The following is a 14,446-nucleotide window of genomic DNA, read 5'->3' as shown; positions in this document are numbered from 1 at the left end:
GCAATTGTTAACCACCTCAATCTGTATTATATTTTAGGGTTTTAAAAAAATTCACTCATGTCTAAAAATTCAACATGAAGGTGGGTGGTCCGCTGCAGAAAGAGGTATTTGAAAAGAGTGCACTGTTCTCGGTCATTAGAGGTATGTGTATAAACACACAACATTTACCACAGAGCTTCTCTCTTTTTTAACACACTGAATGGTGATACACTATATATATATATATCTCTCTCATTTTTGTTTTTAGTAGGCATCCAAGCAAAAGAGAATGACTCTGTCACAATTAGTGTAATTAAAGTCAAAAATTGTCAAAAAGCTTTTCTTGTGCTTTTTCTCTTTAAAATATTTTATTTTTTCATTTTTATATTTTTATTATCTTAAGCTGTTAAAAATTCCAGATTTTTTTATAATAATATTTATATTTAAGTGTATTTTATTTATAATATTTTATTTTGTCATTAATTATTTTGTATTTTTATAATTCTGTATTGTCTTAAGTTGTCCAAGTTATTAAAAATGTTATTTTTCTTAATAAAAGCTGTATATTTAATTTGTTTGGATGGACTGCCATTTTGTTGTCTATTAGATGTATATATGTAGGCATTCATTAGCTGTTTATTTGATGACTAGTCTATTCTTGGGCTATGGTTAGACAAATTTAGCCATGTTTTAGCCTAGACGTCTGGGCTGTGTTTAGACGGCTATTAGACGGCTTTTAAACTGAAAATTGCTTGCTGGGTAGAAATGTGGAAAAATAATCTACAAATACTGAAGCAGGAAACTTTGCACAAACACAAAATGTATGTCACTGCCAAAACTTTTGTCCATGACTGTATGTCTTTATTGTTAACACACACAAAAAAGAAAAGAAAAAGACAAATGAAACCTGGCCGAGGTAAGGTTGTTCTCGGCAGGTTCGTGAGCACTGAACGCCCGCTGACGCCCTAGAGCTCACATCTCTGAAAACGTTAAAGCAAATTATATGAAATGGGTGCTGTCTTTATAAATAAACCACATATTTGAAGTTTAAACAACTACATTCTCACCTTAAAACTACATTGCCATTGACACTTGCTGTAAGAAAATGCTCCCAGCTGAGCAGCCTAAACGGTGAAACTGTTCACATACTGGTACAATATCGCACGACTGGAAAGACTCTCAGTCAATCAGATCTGAGAACCAGAAGTAACTGTTGTATAAATATATATCCCACAACCTTTCTTCTATTCACGTAAGAAAACATACTTTGAATTTTCCTGCTTTGCTTCCATCCAGTGCTGCAGGAGTTATACAGTAGACACAGGAACTTTATTTATTTACACAACCTGATTTAATATTTGTGGTTGTTGTCTTTTTTTCTAAATTGAATGTAATATTAAATGGTTAGTCAACCGAAAAATTAAATGCTGCCACCATTTACATGTCGTTCCAAAACTGTTTGACTTTGTTTCTTCTGTGAAACACAATAGGCTATAGCCTATTCTGAGAAATGTCTGTTTGTTTTTGTCTATACAGTTTTTTTTTTTGCTTGCCTATATTCTTTGAAATATGCTATTTTGTGTTCCGCAGAAGAGAGTTATACATGTTTGAGACGACGGTGTGTAAATGATTTTTAGAATTTTCATTTTGGGTGAAATATCCCTTTAAGTATCTAGCCTCTTGCATGTTGCCTATATTTGCATGTTAGCTAGATATGTATTTCCAGTCGGCTCTGACAACTCCTAAAGTTCTTTTTTCAATCAGTTTAGACTAAAAGCAACAAACAAACAAATAACCCCCAGCACTGACAACATGGCTATGCGAGAAAACATGGAGGCATCGCGCACACCTCTTTATATCATCTTGCACCTCTCTCATCTGACACTCCCACTGATGGGAGCACGAGCCACATATACACACCGAGCGGCGGATGCGCCTGCGGACGCCGCCGGTATTCCCCTGTTGGTAGAATAAAAGCCAGCGAGTGCTGGTACCGCCAGGGGATTGGAGCAATGACTTGTCAGTAAAGTCACCCACCCTCTGAGTATCTCAGACAGTTAGAAGTGTTTGAGACACAGAGCAAGGCGGCGAGGCACTGGTATAACTGATTTAACCAGACCGGGACAGAACGACACTAAAGTGCGAGGGAGATGGAGGAGGAGATGCTACCGGCAGACGAGGGTCTCTCTGCGCCCAAAATCTGCAGGCAGCAGCAGCAGCGGAGTCCGTACAGCTCTCTCAAGACCTTCCCGAGCAAACGCGCGGCGGGCAAGGCGAGATACGACAGACCCACAATGGTGGACATTCCGCAGCTCGGAGACCATCCTCAAGCTCTCAGTCATCAGCAGCAGCAGTATTCACAGCGCGTACCGCTTCCGCAAGCGTCCCTCTCCATCAGCAGCAGACCACAGCACCGTTTCCCCTGCGAAATCAGGCCCAGCAGCAGAGTCGCGACACCCAGCGCGGCATCAGCGGGGAGCGCCGCAGCGGCATCGTTTGGCAGCCAGAGGAGGGTCGCCCATCAGGAGGCACCCGGCAGATACCCGGCGGGTCGCCACCAGTCTCCAGACTGCACCTATGGAATAAGCTCAGGTAAGTGAACGAGTTTGCCTCAGAAACTTTTATCCATCACGAAGCTGAGGACTTGAAGTGTCTAACTTTGGGGTGTTTTCTTACGAACATTGCAATTATTTTTAGACTCGAATACAACCATAATTTGGGGCCCACGCCCAAATGATGCGACTCATTCAAGTATTGTCGACATGTTTAATTTCACATCAGTTTTTACCTGAAAATAATGACGCCGAGAAAAAATAAACAACAACAGTGGCTTGGTAAATTAAAAACACCCCTGCAATAAAATGTTTTGTATCTGTTATATTAGGATGACATTGTAAGTCTGTTGGTATATTTACCAATATCTTCTTTTACGTCTTTATAGTAGGCTACTAACACAGTGGTCGACATACCTGCTTCAGTAATTTCTAAAATGCTCTCAAATCCCTCATATTGCTTAAAGGAGAAATATATAATGAGTATCAGTATCAAGTGTTGAGTTTTACAATGAAATGTAAACACTGGTCCATGATCAGAGAGAGTATCTGTCATAAAAATGAAAGTCTCATCAAGTACTGTCAGATTTCTTTGCACTCTGCATTAAGATGCTCCCAGCATGAATTTGTGGAAAGCATCATGTTTTTCTCACCAGCTCTCTCTCTCTGATTTACCTAAACTTGTCAACTTCAGTAATTGTTTTTCATGTGCTTGTTGCAAGAGTTCGTTTTCATTCAGCAGAGCCTCAGGCCTTCACAAATTGAGCAGTTGTGTCATTATCATACAACAGGGTGCCTCAGTGTCTGTGCAAACATTCAGCTGATCTATTTTTCGCCACATAAGTTATTGGATTGGATATCTTGCCACCTTTTTGTTTTTTTGATGTAGTGTTTAACATGCAGAGTCCATTTCGAAATTATCCTGGGCATCATCAAAAGGGCTTCAGGCTGTTCACTAAATATTAATTGCACTTGTTGGAGACACGGTAGATGTTTCCAATGAAGATCAGAGTTCACAGCGCCTGCTTGTAAATGGTGCATTTCTAATTTCATTCCGAGCCCTTTTGGTTCATCGTTAAGGAATATCCACTGCAAAAGAATACATGGGGGATTTTTTGGCCAATCAGACAATGCTAATGGTTTCATCTTTCTAGCCCTGGGTGAAGGAGCCGTAGACACCCAAGGACACAGCTCTAAGATCAGTGCAATAATCCAAATTGCATTTAAAAGCTCCTCCAAAGGGATTGTGATTAAAACAAATGTGGCTCATAAATTTGGCTCTGCGGCACATGTTGTGTTTAATGAAATTTCATGAGGCTCACTCTGCGTGGCATAACAGAGGGAGAAAAAGAGGGAGGGAAAGAAGGAGAGAGGGGAAGAGAGGGAACGACAGCAGCAAAGGAGGAGAGGGAGTGTGTTAGATAGAGAATATCAAATCCATCTTGCTGGGGGTAAACAGAGATGCCGCGCATGTTAATAAATGGCCACATCTGCTTAATCCTGATAGACACATCCAGGCGACGGCGGAGGCTCGCGCCCGTCACTCATGCGGCTGCCACAGCGACTGCCTGAGCTGATAATTGTCTGCCCTGTGTCTTTGTGTGAGGGTGGCAAATTCATAATCATCCTCTTATAAGATTCTGCATCTGGGCGCGGCCAGAAGGCTGTGGGGAGACAAGAGTAATTGTATGCGGTTGGTTGGTCAGCATTTTCCTTTTATTAATCTCTCTGCTTCTTCTCATCATATTTATAGAGGATTTGGAAGATATGAATAGTGTTTATTAGAACAGTGACACCATGTAAATGAGTTATGTGTGTGCAGACAGATTCACAGCGTCCTTATCTCCTAAATCTGTAGGCATGCAGGACCAAGTTGCAGATTTAAAGATAGAAATGATGGAAAGTGCAAACAGAGGACATGAAGGATGTAACGAAAAAGCAAAAATGGAGCTCATAAAGATCAAAAGCAATGGTATTGTGAAATTAGGCTAAACTAAAATACAGTCAAGCCAAAAATTATTCAGACACCAGATATAATATTTTTTTTTTTACTAGTGGGTGCAGGACACTATAGTTCATTTATGTAAGCAAGGATAGCAAAATAAAATAAACTGTGACATATTATACCCAAAAATTCTTCATACAGTGGACAACCTGTAAAACTGATAACAAATTTGGGACCAAAAATTCTTCAGACACTTTGACCTGACCATGTTTTGCTTAAGTGTTTTTTTTTTCTTTAATTGTTAACGCGACCTTTTTACACCACAGACTGAACAAAATTAAGCATTGCTTGGTAATTGGTTGAGCTAAATTGGTATTATCTAATTATGTACTTAAATTTAGCAGCTGACAGCTATTCAACCAAATTCATTACATACCTTTCTATCAAAGTTATCTGACATTATCAAGATGAATTTGTTCTGACTCTGTTTAACTCTGAGTTCTTGTCATATTTTATTACAGTTTTCTAAACTATAACGAATTAACTGTGATAATGTGAGAAATGTTGAAGGTGTCTGAATACATTTTGGTTTGACTGTAATAAATTAAATGTTGATTAGTAAATTAATCGATTTTTATGTAAACCGAATAGTAAAAAAGGCAACAAAAAAATACACATAGAAATTGAGGAAGAAATGTTAAAGGGATATTATATTAATGTTATTTTCTTTCTTCTCTAGAGCACCAAAGGAGACATTTAGCACAATATCCAAGCACAATATAGTATTGAAAAAGCATTGTAAATATTAAAAATGAAGATTTTGCCTTGAAAATTGCTTGATACATGTGGTAGTATAGAAAAGTTCTACTGTAAAGAACCCTTTTTTGACGTTTTTTGACAACAGATGTCATGCAGGTTTTAAAATACATGATAGTGAGTAAAATGAGTTTCATTTCATTGAACTGGTTTTTTGGAGAATAAATCTGATGCTGCAATACTTGTGTACTTATGTGTGATTTTGCTCTCCCCTCAGAAAACCGCCTTATATTGGATGCTTTTGCCCAGCAGTGCAGTCGAGTGCTCAGCCTCCTCAACAGCAACGGGCGGCTCCTTGAGCCCCAGCCTTCCCTCGTCCCTCCATCCTCTTCCATCTCCGCTCTCATAAAACAGGAGGACAGCTGCTTGTCTCCAGGAGAGAGGCTCAGTTCTAAGACCCGGTCAGAGGACTCATGCCTGGAGAACACCGGTGAGGAGACCCAACGGGGCAACCACTGGAACCAGCAGCAGACTTCCGCTTTCCTCCGGATTTTCACAGAGTCGCTTCAGAACTACCTGCTCTCCGGACCCCAGTCATCAGACAGTGAACGGTGTCGCCCGGTAGAGGCTGAGCCGGCAGCATCAGGGTCCCCGAGGCAGAACTTAGGCGGCTGGGCTTCTCCAGCACCTTCTGAGTCGTACGGACACCCCTCGTCCACACTGCCTGAGGAAGATGAGGAGGAAGGCTGCTGTCCACGCTGTATGGAGCTGGAACAGGAAGTTCTTAGTCTACAGCAGGAAAACGAGGAACTGAGACACAAACTGGACAATATACCAGGTATTAAACTTTGATGATTTGCTTTTATTTCTGTCTTGATATTAGACACATAATCCCCTGTAATCATTATATCCACAAAATCATTATTACTATCCTAAGCTTTTAAAGGTGCACAGTGTACTTAAAAGGGGTTTAGGCTGTTCACTAAATGTTTATCAAACTTTCTGGAGACACAGTAGATTCTCATTACACAAATTTGTAAAGAGAATCGTTTAAAAATCTGTTGTCAACAAAAGAGAAGTTCCAAAGTCTTCCAGCTGTTTGCCACCAAAATAAAGGTCTGTAGTATAATGTTTGAAAGCAGAGAAATTCAGACAAATATTAGTATTGTAATTTTACTGTTGTTCTGTAAAATAAAATTATTATTATTAAACACTACATTCTAATTATTCAGTATAATAATATTGTTGCAATAGTAATATTTGTCTTTTTAAATTTGTTCATTTTTATTTTGAATATCATTATTGTATAGCCATATAGAACAGGGGAAAACTGTCTGAAGTTTGCAGTGGAAATTATTGAAATTATTAAACCGTTTCAGTTTTGGATACCTTTGTGGAAAAGCCTTTTTGTGAGCTATGATTTATTTATTCCACAACTGAAAGTTTCCAAAAAGAGTTCGAGACATTTGGCTGTATTTGCCACCGAATGGGGAAACAATAGTAAACAGTAAAGATTACAATTTGAAGGGAAAAAAACAAAACTCTGTGCACTCTTAACAGTACATTGTATTTTACAACATTTCAGCTTGTTTGGTTTAAATAAAACAAAGTTCATCAGCCAACAAGTTTTGCTGGTTTTGCCTTAACAGCTCCTTGCCAGAATGTTCTGGACTTTTTTAAGACTGTTCTTCAGCACTACAACCAATTTGTGCAGCCCCAGCCTGAAGAGCAGCTTACCGAGGTGAGCCTGACAAAAGACCTTTCGGTGCTGTTCAAATAGTCGTGAAAACCACAGAGACACAGGTTTACACAAGAAATGATTACCAGTGGGAAAAGAACTGAAACTGTCAGTCAAATGAAAGTCTAATCTGAGGTTATGTAAATATCACTTTAAAGAACTGTTACATAAACTAAAAGCCACAGAGTCTTTTAGCATCTCAGTAAAGTTTCAGTTCTTTATATTGAATTTGCCTGTTTTCTGGTTCAGTGTTTAGTGCAGCGTCTGTTTAAATGTTGATGCATTAAAGCGCATTAAAGATTTCTTCCCCTCTACAATCTATAATCTCTTGTCTTTTCGAAATAGGGCAGTAAACAGCTTCTGGGGAACTATCCTCTCTTCATCACCAATAAGCAGTGGGACGAGGCAGTCAACTCCTCAAAAAAAGATGGCCGGCGGCTCCTGCGTTACCTTATCCGGTTCGTGTTCACCACAGATGAGCTGAAATACTCATGCGGTCTGGGGAAGAGGAAACGTTCGGTACACACAGGGGAGCCGGTGCCGGAGAGAAGACCTCTCAACCCCGTCAAGGTCACTTGTCTCAGAGGTAGTGAGCTAAAACGTTCTTACACTTTTTTTTAAATTTTACCATCTAATTTGAATCAGATTATCAGTGCGATAATAATGCAAACTTAATTTAGCATCTCACACGTTCTATCTCCCTCATCCATCTCTGTCCCGCGGCATTCCCTCTCACAGAGTTTATCCGGATGCACTGTGCTTCTAATCCTGACTGGTGGATGCCCTCTGAGGAGCAGATAAACAAAGTCTTCAGCGATGCAGTAGGGCACGCGCGGCAGGGCCGGGCTGTAGGCACTTTCCTGGGGAACGGGGGCAGCGGTAGCAGCAGCAGTGGTAGTTTATACATGGAGAGCTACGACGGGCAGCTCTCTCAGGATGAGCTCTATCTGAAGGGCTCACAGAATGGTTTGGGGGACTAAAGAAGAAAAATACGTCCAAATCATGGATCAAGCCCTCCGGATCGGCTCATTCAGAAGTTGCAGCACTTACATGATCTTAACGTGGTTTGTGTATGAAAATAATCCTTGTTCCTTCCTGTCAAAACATTCCAGGGCGTTCACACCTACCCACTAAATAACGTGGGATTCTTCCATGCTATATTGTTTAAATGGTTAGTAGTCACTAGGCAGCAGAGTTGGTTGAATTCTACACAATATCAGGTTTATTATGCGCTCCATTTCCTAATTTGTTCCATCGAATGTCATTAAGAATGTGATCTACTATAGCAACATGAATGTATCCATTTTACTGCATCGTAAATAATAAGGAGAGCTTCCTTTCTTGTCAGATTGGTCAGATGTTCATACAGACAGCCTGCAAATGAGGTGCTAATATGATTTTCTGTTATTCTTTCTGATATGGTTAAATTTAAAGTGCTGCCCTCTATTTTATCATATGATGTTGAATAATCAGTGATGTTTATAAAAAAAAAAAACTGTGATGTTGCAAAATCATTTTCAAAGTGGCTGCAAGATGAAATTACTGAACTCTACAATTTGTCCGTGTCTGTGACTGTGGAGATACAGTAAGTCTGTAATATAGTGTGTTGGGTGGCTTCCTAATCTTTCCTCTGATCCAATAAGGAAGCGATGTTGTTCGTAATTTGTGTTGCTGCTTCTTGATTCTAGTTCGTTAAGCACTACAAAGATCATGTTTAAAGGATCAACCCCACTTCATTTATTCTACCACATGATAATATTCTGTGTGACTGCATAAGAGACTAAATGAAATGCCTTAAAAAGAGACACCATCTACCACTAAGAACTACAAATACTGCCAATTTCAGACTGTTGTTTATCTCTTGGTGTTCCTGTTACATTAGTGGCCTCTGGCTGTTTGGGTTTTCAAACAAAAGAAAAATGTGTTTGAAAACGGACCATCTTTCTTTAATGCCTTAGACAAAGTCTCTGTCTGTGAAATGTTTATACATGCAGGTCATTGTGTAATGTCTGGTAGAATTCAGTCAAATGTCATTTAACTACTAATTTTGAATTCATTCTCCACGGCGCTTCATCAGACGTCTGATGGTGGGGAGTCCCTAACATTTAAACCTGTCACACAGCATAAAAACTTGTGATCGTTAAGGCTGTTTCATATCTGAAGATCTGTGGCCTCATTATTCTGTTTTTAATGGCTTCTGTATCGCCCAAGTTCATGTTCAGGTTTAAAAGTCAGCAATTCCTAAACATTAAACAGCTGATGAAGTTGTGTCAGAGTGGTATAAAGACTTCAAAGTAAGTTACCAAGTTGCTGTTGCCTTTGACTACCAGACATACAAAAGCCACTGTTGTTGTGATGTGTAGCCTGTTGTGATTGTACAAATCCATGGTAATTGGAAATTGTTAGTCCTCTAGTCTATTCAAAGAACGTGTCAACACTGTGAACCCCGCCAAAAGTGATGAGACTGTTTTTCCTCTTACTTATTAATGATATTTTCTTTTCAAACAGAAGATGCATTTATGTAATGTGGACAAAAATGAGAAAAGACAAAATAAGTGATCCAGACAATGCCATCTGTGTTGTGTTTCAATAGTAGCTGCTCTATTAATTCCAGACGTTGAACAATAGATGGAAGTAGACAACAATAAAGCCACTGCAACGTTTCTTTGTGAAACCAATTCAAAGGCTGTCAAATTCACTCCATTGTGAATAATTGCAGATGTCTGCGGAGTGAATGTGAGTATACTTTATGAAATCATTCGGATGCAGCATATTAGCCTATTTATAATAAACAAGAGTGCAAAATTGGGCTCAAAGTAAGAATTGCTTTTAAAATCTTTCAGCAGACCAGCTGGACCAAGCTGAAAGACCAAGGCCAGCAAACCATTTTAGTTTAAACTCTTATTGTTTTTCAGCAGTTTAATCACCATACATTGTAAATTAAGTAAGTTATATCTTTAACTTAGAATGTTATGTAATGTGGCGCAGGCATTGCGCAATATATGTGGCTCAAACAGATTTAGTTCAGCCGGAAAAAATAATCTTCATCATGGGACAGTTAAGCAGAGATAGCATCGATCTCCACCCCCCCAGAACTATCTTCACTGTACTGCAGAAGTGATGGGGATTTTGATTCATTGATTCGAATCTTTTGAATAGGTTTACTGACAGAATAATTACGATTCTGATTCACTCACTGACTCTTTTTGCAGGTAACAGAGGGAGCGAGTCATTAAATCATTCACACAACCGCTTAGTTAAATGCGCCTTTATCGCTAGTATTCCAGTTCAGTTCCTTCAGACTCCTCTGTCTTTCATTCTCAACTCTGGCCCTCGAGGTACACTTTCCTGCTTTAGTAAAATTCTTAAATCGCTATGGGGGAGCCAGGCCCCCCTGGCCCCCCCACAAGCTACGCCCATGGCTCAAACCCTAATCAAACACACCTGAACAAGCTAATCAAGTTCTTCCGAATTGCAAGAACGTTACAGGCAGGTGAGTTTGATCAAGGTTGGATCGAAACTGCAGGAAAATGGATCTTGAGGGCCAGAGTTGAGAACGGCTGTTATTGACCAATCTCATCAGACTCAAAACTTCTCTCTCCTAGTTGGCGATCCCCAATCAGTGGGCGTTCTCATGACCAAGAACGTTTCAACGGCTTTACCCGATTTGCTCTAACCCACTGTGGGTTAGGTAGGTTTAGAGGTTGGGTTTGGATGAGCCTACATGTTTTTGTTTTTTTTGAAAACTGGGTAAAGCTGTTGAAAAACGTTTTAAACGCCCACTGATTTGCGAAACATTTTGGTTTTAAAGAGACACCTGAGCATACTCATCAAAACGCCCACATGCGTCTTCGCAGATCCTACTCGAATGATATTTGAAGGCTTCAGTGCATAAAAAAGAACGAGAACGATATCAGTTCACTTATAAGATTTGTTCAAACCAACCGATTCGTTCACTTAAAAGATTCATTCAAAACTCGTTCACGAAACAAACGCCACTTACCGCAATGAACTTCTTCAGCGTGGATAAGTTTTCCCACACTCATCACAGCGTGCTCCCAGATGCCCTGTCGAAGTAGAGCTCAAACTAGTGATCTCTGCTGGATTGTTTGCTATGTTCTGAGGTGAACTATCGCAGCAGGGATTTGAGTTGCCTTTCTCTTTAATTCAGCTGGATACTTTATTGCGGAGCCCCCACAAAATGTTGGAGGGCGGGCCGCGCAGCAGCAGTGCAGTGAGTTGTCAAAAATCTGTTGTGGTGGTGACGCCGAGGGTCCAGAACGCCCACTACGGTAAATTGATGTGAAGTTTGACTCGCCAGGGATTGTTGTTATAAACGTTGCGATTGTGGTTGTCCTTTTGAATTGAGCTGGACGATAATGCAGCGCTTTGTCTCACTGCAACTTCGGGCGGCGGACAGGCGCAAGGGCGCGGGCAGTGCATAGTTATCCAGTGCGCAAGTGTCATTCTGCTGGATTATCCCAAACAACTGCGTCTCCAACCGCAGCGGGATGCCTCTGATCAGCCTGGACGACGACGAGCAGAGATGGGTCCCGACGCACGTCAACGTGACCGTCCTTCGCGCGAGGGGTCTGCGGACGAAGGGCAAGCAAGGCAGCCGCTACGTTTACACCATCATCCAGGTCGGCAAGGAGAAGTACACCACCGGCCTGGTGGAGAAGGCTGAGGAGCCGCAGTGGAGCGAGGAGTGCTCCTTTGAGCTGCTGCCTGGGCTGCTGGAGGCGGGTGGGATGAGCAGCAACCTGGTGCTCACAGTGATGCACCGCGTGCTCATCGGGCTCGACGTGTTTCTCGGTCAAGCTGTTATTCCCCTCGACAAAGTTTTTCAGCATGGAATGTGTCCCAGAAATGAGTGAGTATTACAGCTAATAATAGGATCAATTAATAGGCCTTGAGACTTTCGTACTGTGGCAGTACCATGGTACAATGATGGCATCAGATACCATGGTACTGAATGATTACCATATTCATGTGTACAATTAAAAAAAGTGCTTAAAACCCTTCTTAAACCATCAGACTAGTAGATAGAGGACACACCTTACGAAAATTAACCATGGTTTTATTTTAATAAAAGTGTTGTAACCATGGTTTTTTGGCATATTGATTACCATTTGTATAACCACAGTTTTACTAAATACCATGGATAAACTATGGTTAGTGTAGCAAAAACATGGTTAATTTGTGGTTACCATGGTTTAACTATAGTAACCATGGTTTAATTTGTAGTAAAACCATGGTTAATTTTCGTAAGGGAAGCAGACCAGCTCGGGTTTATGTTTCATCAAGTATACGTAAAACAAGGTAAGGTATAGGCTAATAAGTAGAAATATCATAGGCTAGTTTTCATTACTTGAAATAAATACGTGTTAACTCAAAATATAAAAATTTGATGTACTGAAATAACTAAACATAAAACTGAAATAAAAATAAAATGGAAACTGTATAGACTTAAAAATCAATAAAAAAATGTATTTAAAATAAAAAAATCAACTTTACAGATCTTCTTTATGCACCAAGAGCTTGTAACACTCCAAAGAGAAAGGAAAAATTTAAATCGCATCATATGACCCCTTTAAATAAAACTATAGTAGTATCTCAATGATACTAAAAACACTGATTATAGGGTACATGTAAAATAATGTGTTTGTTTCACCACTTCTCTTCATTCCCAAGAGTGAGTGTAAAAAAAATATATATATCCTTAAGATACACGATCTATCTTTGTTTTTATAGCCTTATGTTCGTGAAGCTGAATGTATTTTTAAAGAACAGCTTTCCTTGTTTTTCAGTTGATATAGTCCCGGGATATTTGACACAGGCATGCCAAAACCTTGAGCCTGTGATTTTGGGTGGAAGAATTTCTGTGCACTCATTTCACAGTTGGACAGACATTCCCATTCGCAACATAACAGAACTGCAGGAAGATTCTTTGGCCAGCCACCAAAACATAACCTAAATTACTGATGTCAAATGCAATATTAAACAAATGCATGGTGGTCGAAGCCACACAAAGGATCTATGGGAAGTGCAAAATCAACACTGTTTTGAATACCAGAGTAATGGGATATGCTTTTGCAGACACAACAACAGCAACATACTTGGAGGGGCATGCTGCATCTAGTCCTCATCAGTGTGCTTGCGTAGCGCTGGCGCAGAGTCATGCCTCCACACAGGGCAGTACCAGCATGTGTCAGAATGGTCACAGAGTCTGCACTGAACTCAACAAACACGCATTTCACTGCACTCCAACAGACGTAACCTTCCTGGAATCTTGTCTGTTTTTTTTTTTTGAAAAGCTTGCACATCTAGTAGATGAAATTCAACTACATATCTAGTGGTGCCGTCATTAGGAGGAGTAAATCATTTGTTATGGGAGGGGAGGAAGAGATGAGGTAGGTGGGGGCCTCTTGGCTGAAACCTCTATAAACAAGTGAGGGAGGAAATCAGTGAGCCATGCTGAGCAACAATAACATTGTTATTTTCATATTTAATATGCCTTCCTTTATTCTCACATCCACAATTCAACTCTTAAATTCACATAATGTTCAGCTAACAAAATTGATTTAATTAAAGACTGTTAGGATGTTAATAAGTACCAAGTGCCTAATGTAAGTGAAAGTTTATGATTTGTATATTAAGTTGTATATTTGTTTCTTATCAGTTTCAGCATGTTACTGGCTTTAAAAATCCCAAATCTGCCAAAGTGTTTCAAGAAAATCTAAATAATAATTAGACTTCTAAACTTCCAAAGGGGCCACAGGATCAGTATTTTTATTTAAATTAGTACTAATTATTATTATTGATATAAAAACAATCTAATTATAAGCTAAATACAAATACTAAAAAACACAAATACAAGATGTAAACTGCCATTATATTTAACCCCTGCTTAATAACTAATGTGTGTGTGTGTGTTGTTGTTGGTTTTTTTTTTTTGAACATACGATTCTTGAAATTAATTTTGGTTACTTATTATAATATATCAATTATCATTATAGCTATATTAATCCATTTATGTTAATTTAAGCTTTAAAACAAGCAGCTCTGTCATTATGGTAGAAATACTGAAAATATCTTAGCCTATATGAGCGGTCCTTCAAATATTGTGACGGACAATGAGGAATCTTTGAGTTAAAGGGGTCATATGATGCGATTTCAATTTTTCCTTTCTCTTTGGAGTGTTACAAGCTCTTGGTGCATAAAGAAGATCTGTAAAGTTGCAAACACTAAAGTCTCAAAACCAAAGAGATATTCTTTATAAAAGTTAAGAGTTAACCACGCCTACCTAAAACGGCTCGTTCTAACACGCACCCACATGTCTACATCACGATGTGGGAAGATTTGCATAACACCGCCCAAATGTTTACGCAAAGAAAGAAGGCGTAACTTTATTCTCGCTGTAGTATTGTTGCCGCCGCCATGTCGTGAAGACGCTGTGTATTTCGTTGTGAAAGC

General features: G+C 39.6%; 2 protein-coding genes across 3 annotated transcripts in view; both read left to right on the top strand.

The window, feature by feature from the left end:
- Nucleotides 1-1,877: 1,877 nt before the first annotated feature.
- LOC107756501 (BEN domain-containing protein 4) lies at nt 1,878-9,764 on the top strand. Its single transcript, XM_016573652.1, has 5 exons — nt 1,878-2,571; nt 5,510-6,070; nt 6,882-6,973; nt 7,316-7,556; nt 7,709-9,764. Exons 1-5 carry the CDS (start codon nt 2,130-2,132, stop codon nt 7,948-7,950), a joined length of 1,578 nt encoding a protein of 525 aa, XP_016429138.1. The 5' UTR covers nt 1,878-2,129; the 3' UTR covers nt 7,951-9,764.
- An 825-nt stretch (nt 9,765-10,589) lies between these two features.
- Nucleotides 10,590-14,446, top strand: part of LOC107756499 (rab11 family-interacting protein 1-like) — a 17,803-nt gene continuing 13,946 nt past the window's right edge. The window contains exons 1-2 of one of the 2 annotated variants that reach the window (XM_016573650.1): nt 10,590-11,262; nt 11,391-11,843. In XM_016573650.1, coding sequence (XP_016429136.1) covers nt 11,482-11,843 — 362 coding nt within the window. In that variant the 5' untranslated portion in view covers nt 10,590-11,262; nt 11,391-11,481. Of the gene's footprint in view, nt 11,844-14,446 lie in introns of both variants that reach the window. The other variant, XM_016573651.1, reaches the window with a different exon arrangement.

This window comes from Sinocyclocheilus rhinocerous, unplaced genomic scaffold, assembly GCF_001515625.1.
Source record: "Sinocyclocheilus rhinocerous isolate Xijiao unplaced genomic scaffold, SAMN03320098_v1.1 scaffold111, whole genome shotgun sequence".
NCBI lineage: Eukaryota > Metazoa > Chordata > Actinopteri > Cypriniformes > Cyprinidae > Sinocyclocheilus > Sinocyclocheilus rhinocerous.
Note: the sequence above shows the minus strand (reverse complement) of the source record. Positions and strands in the feature narration are given on the sequence as shown.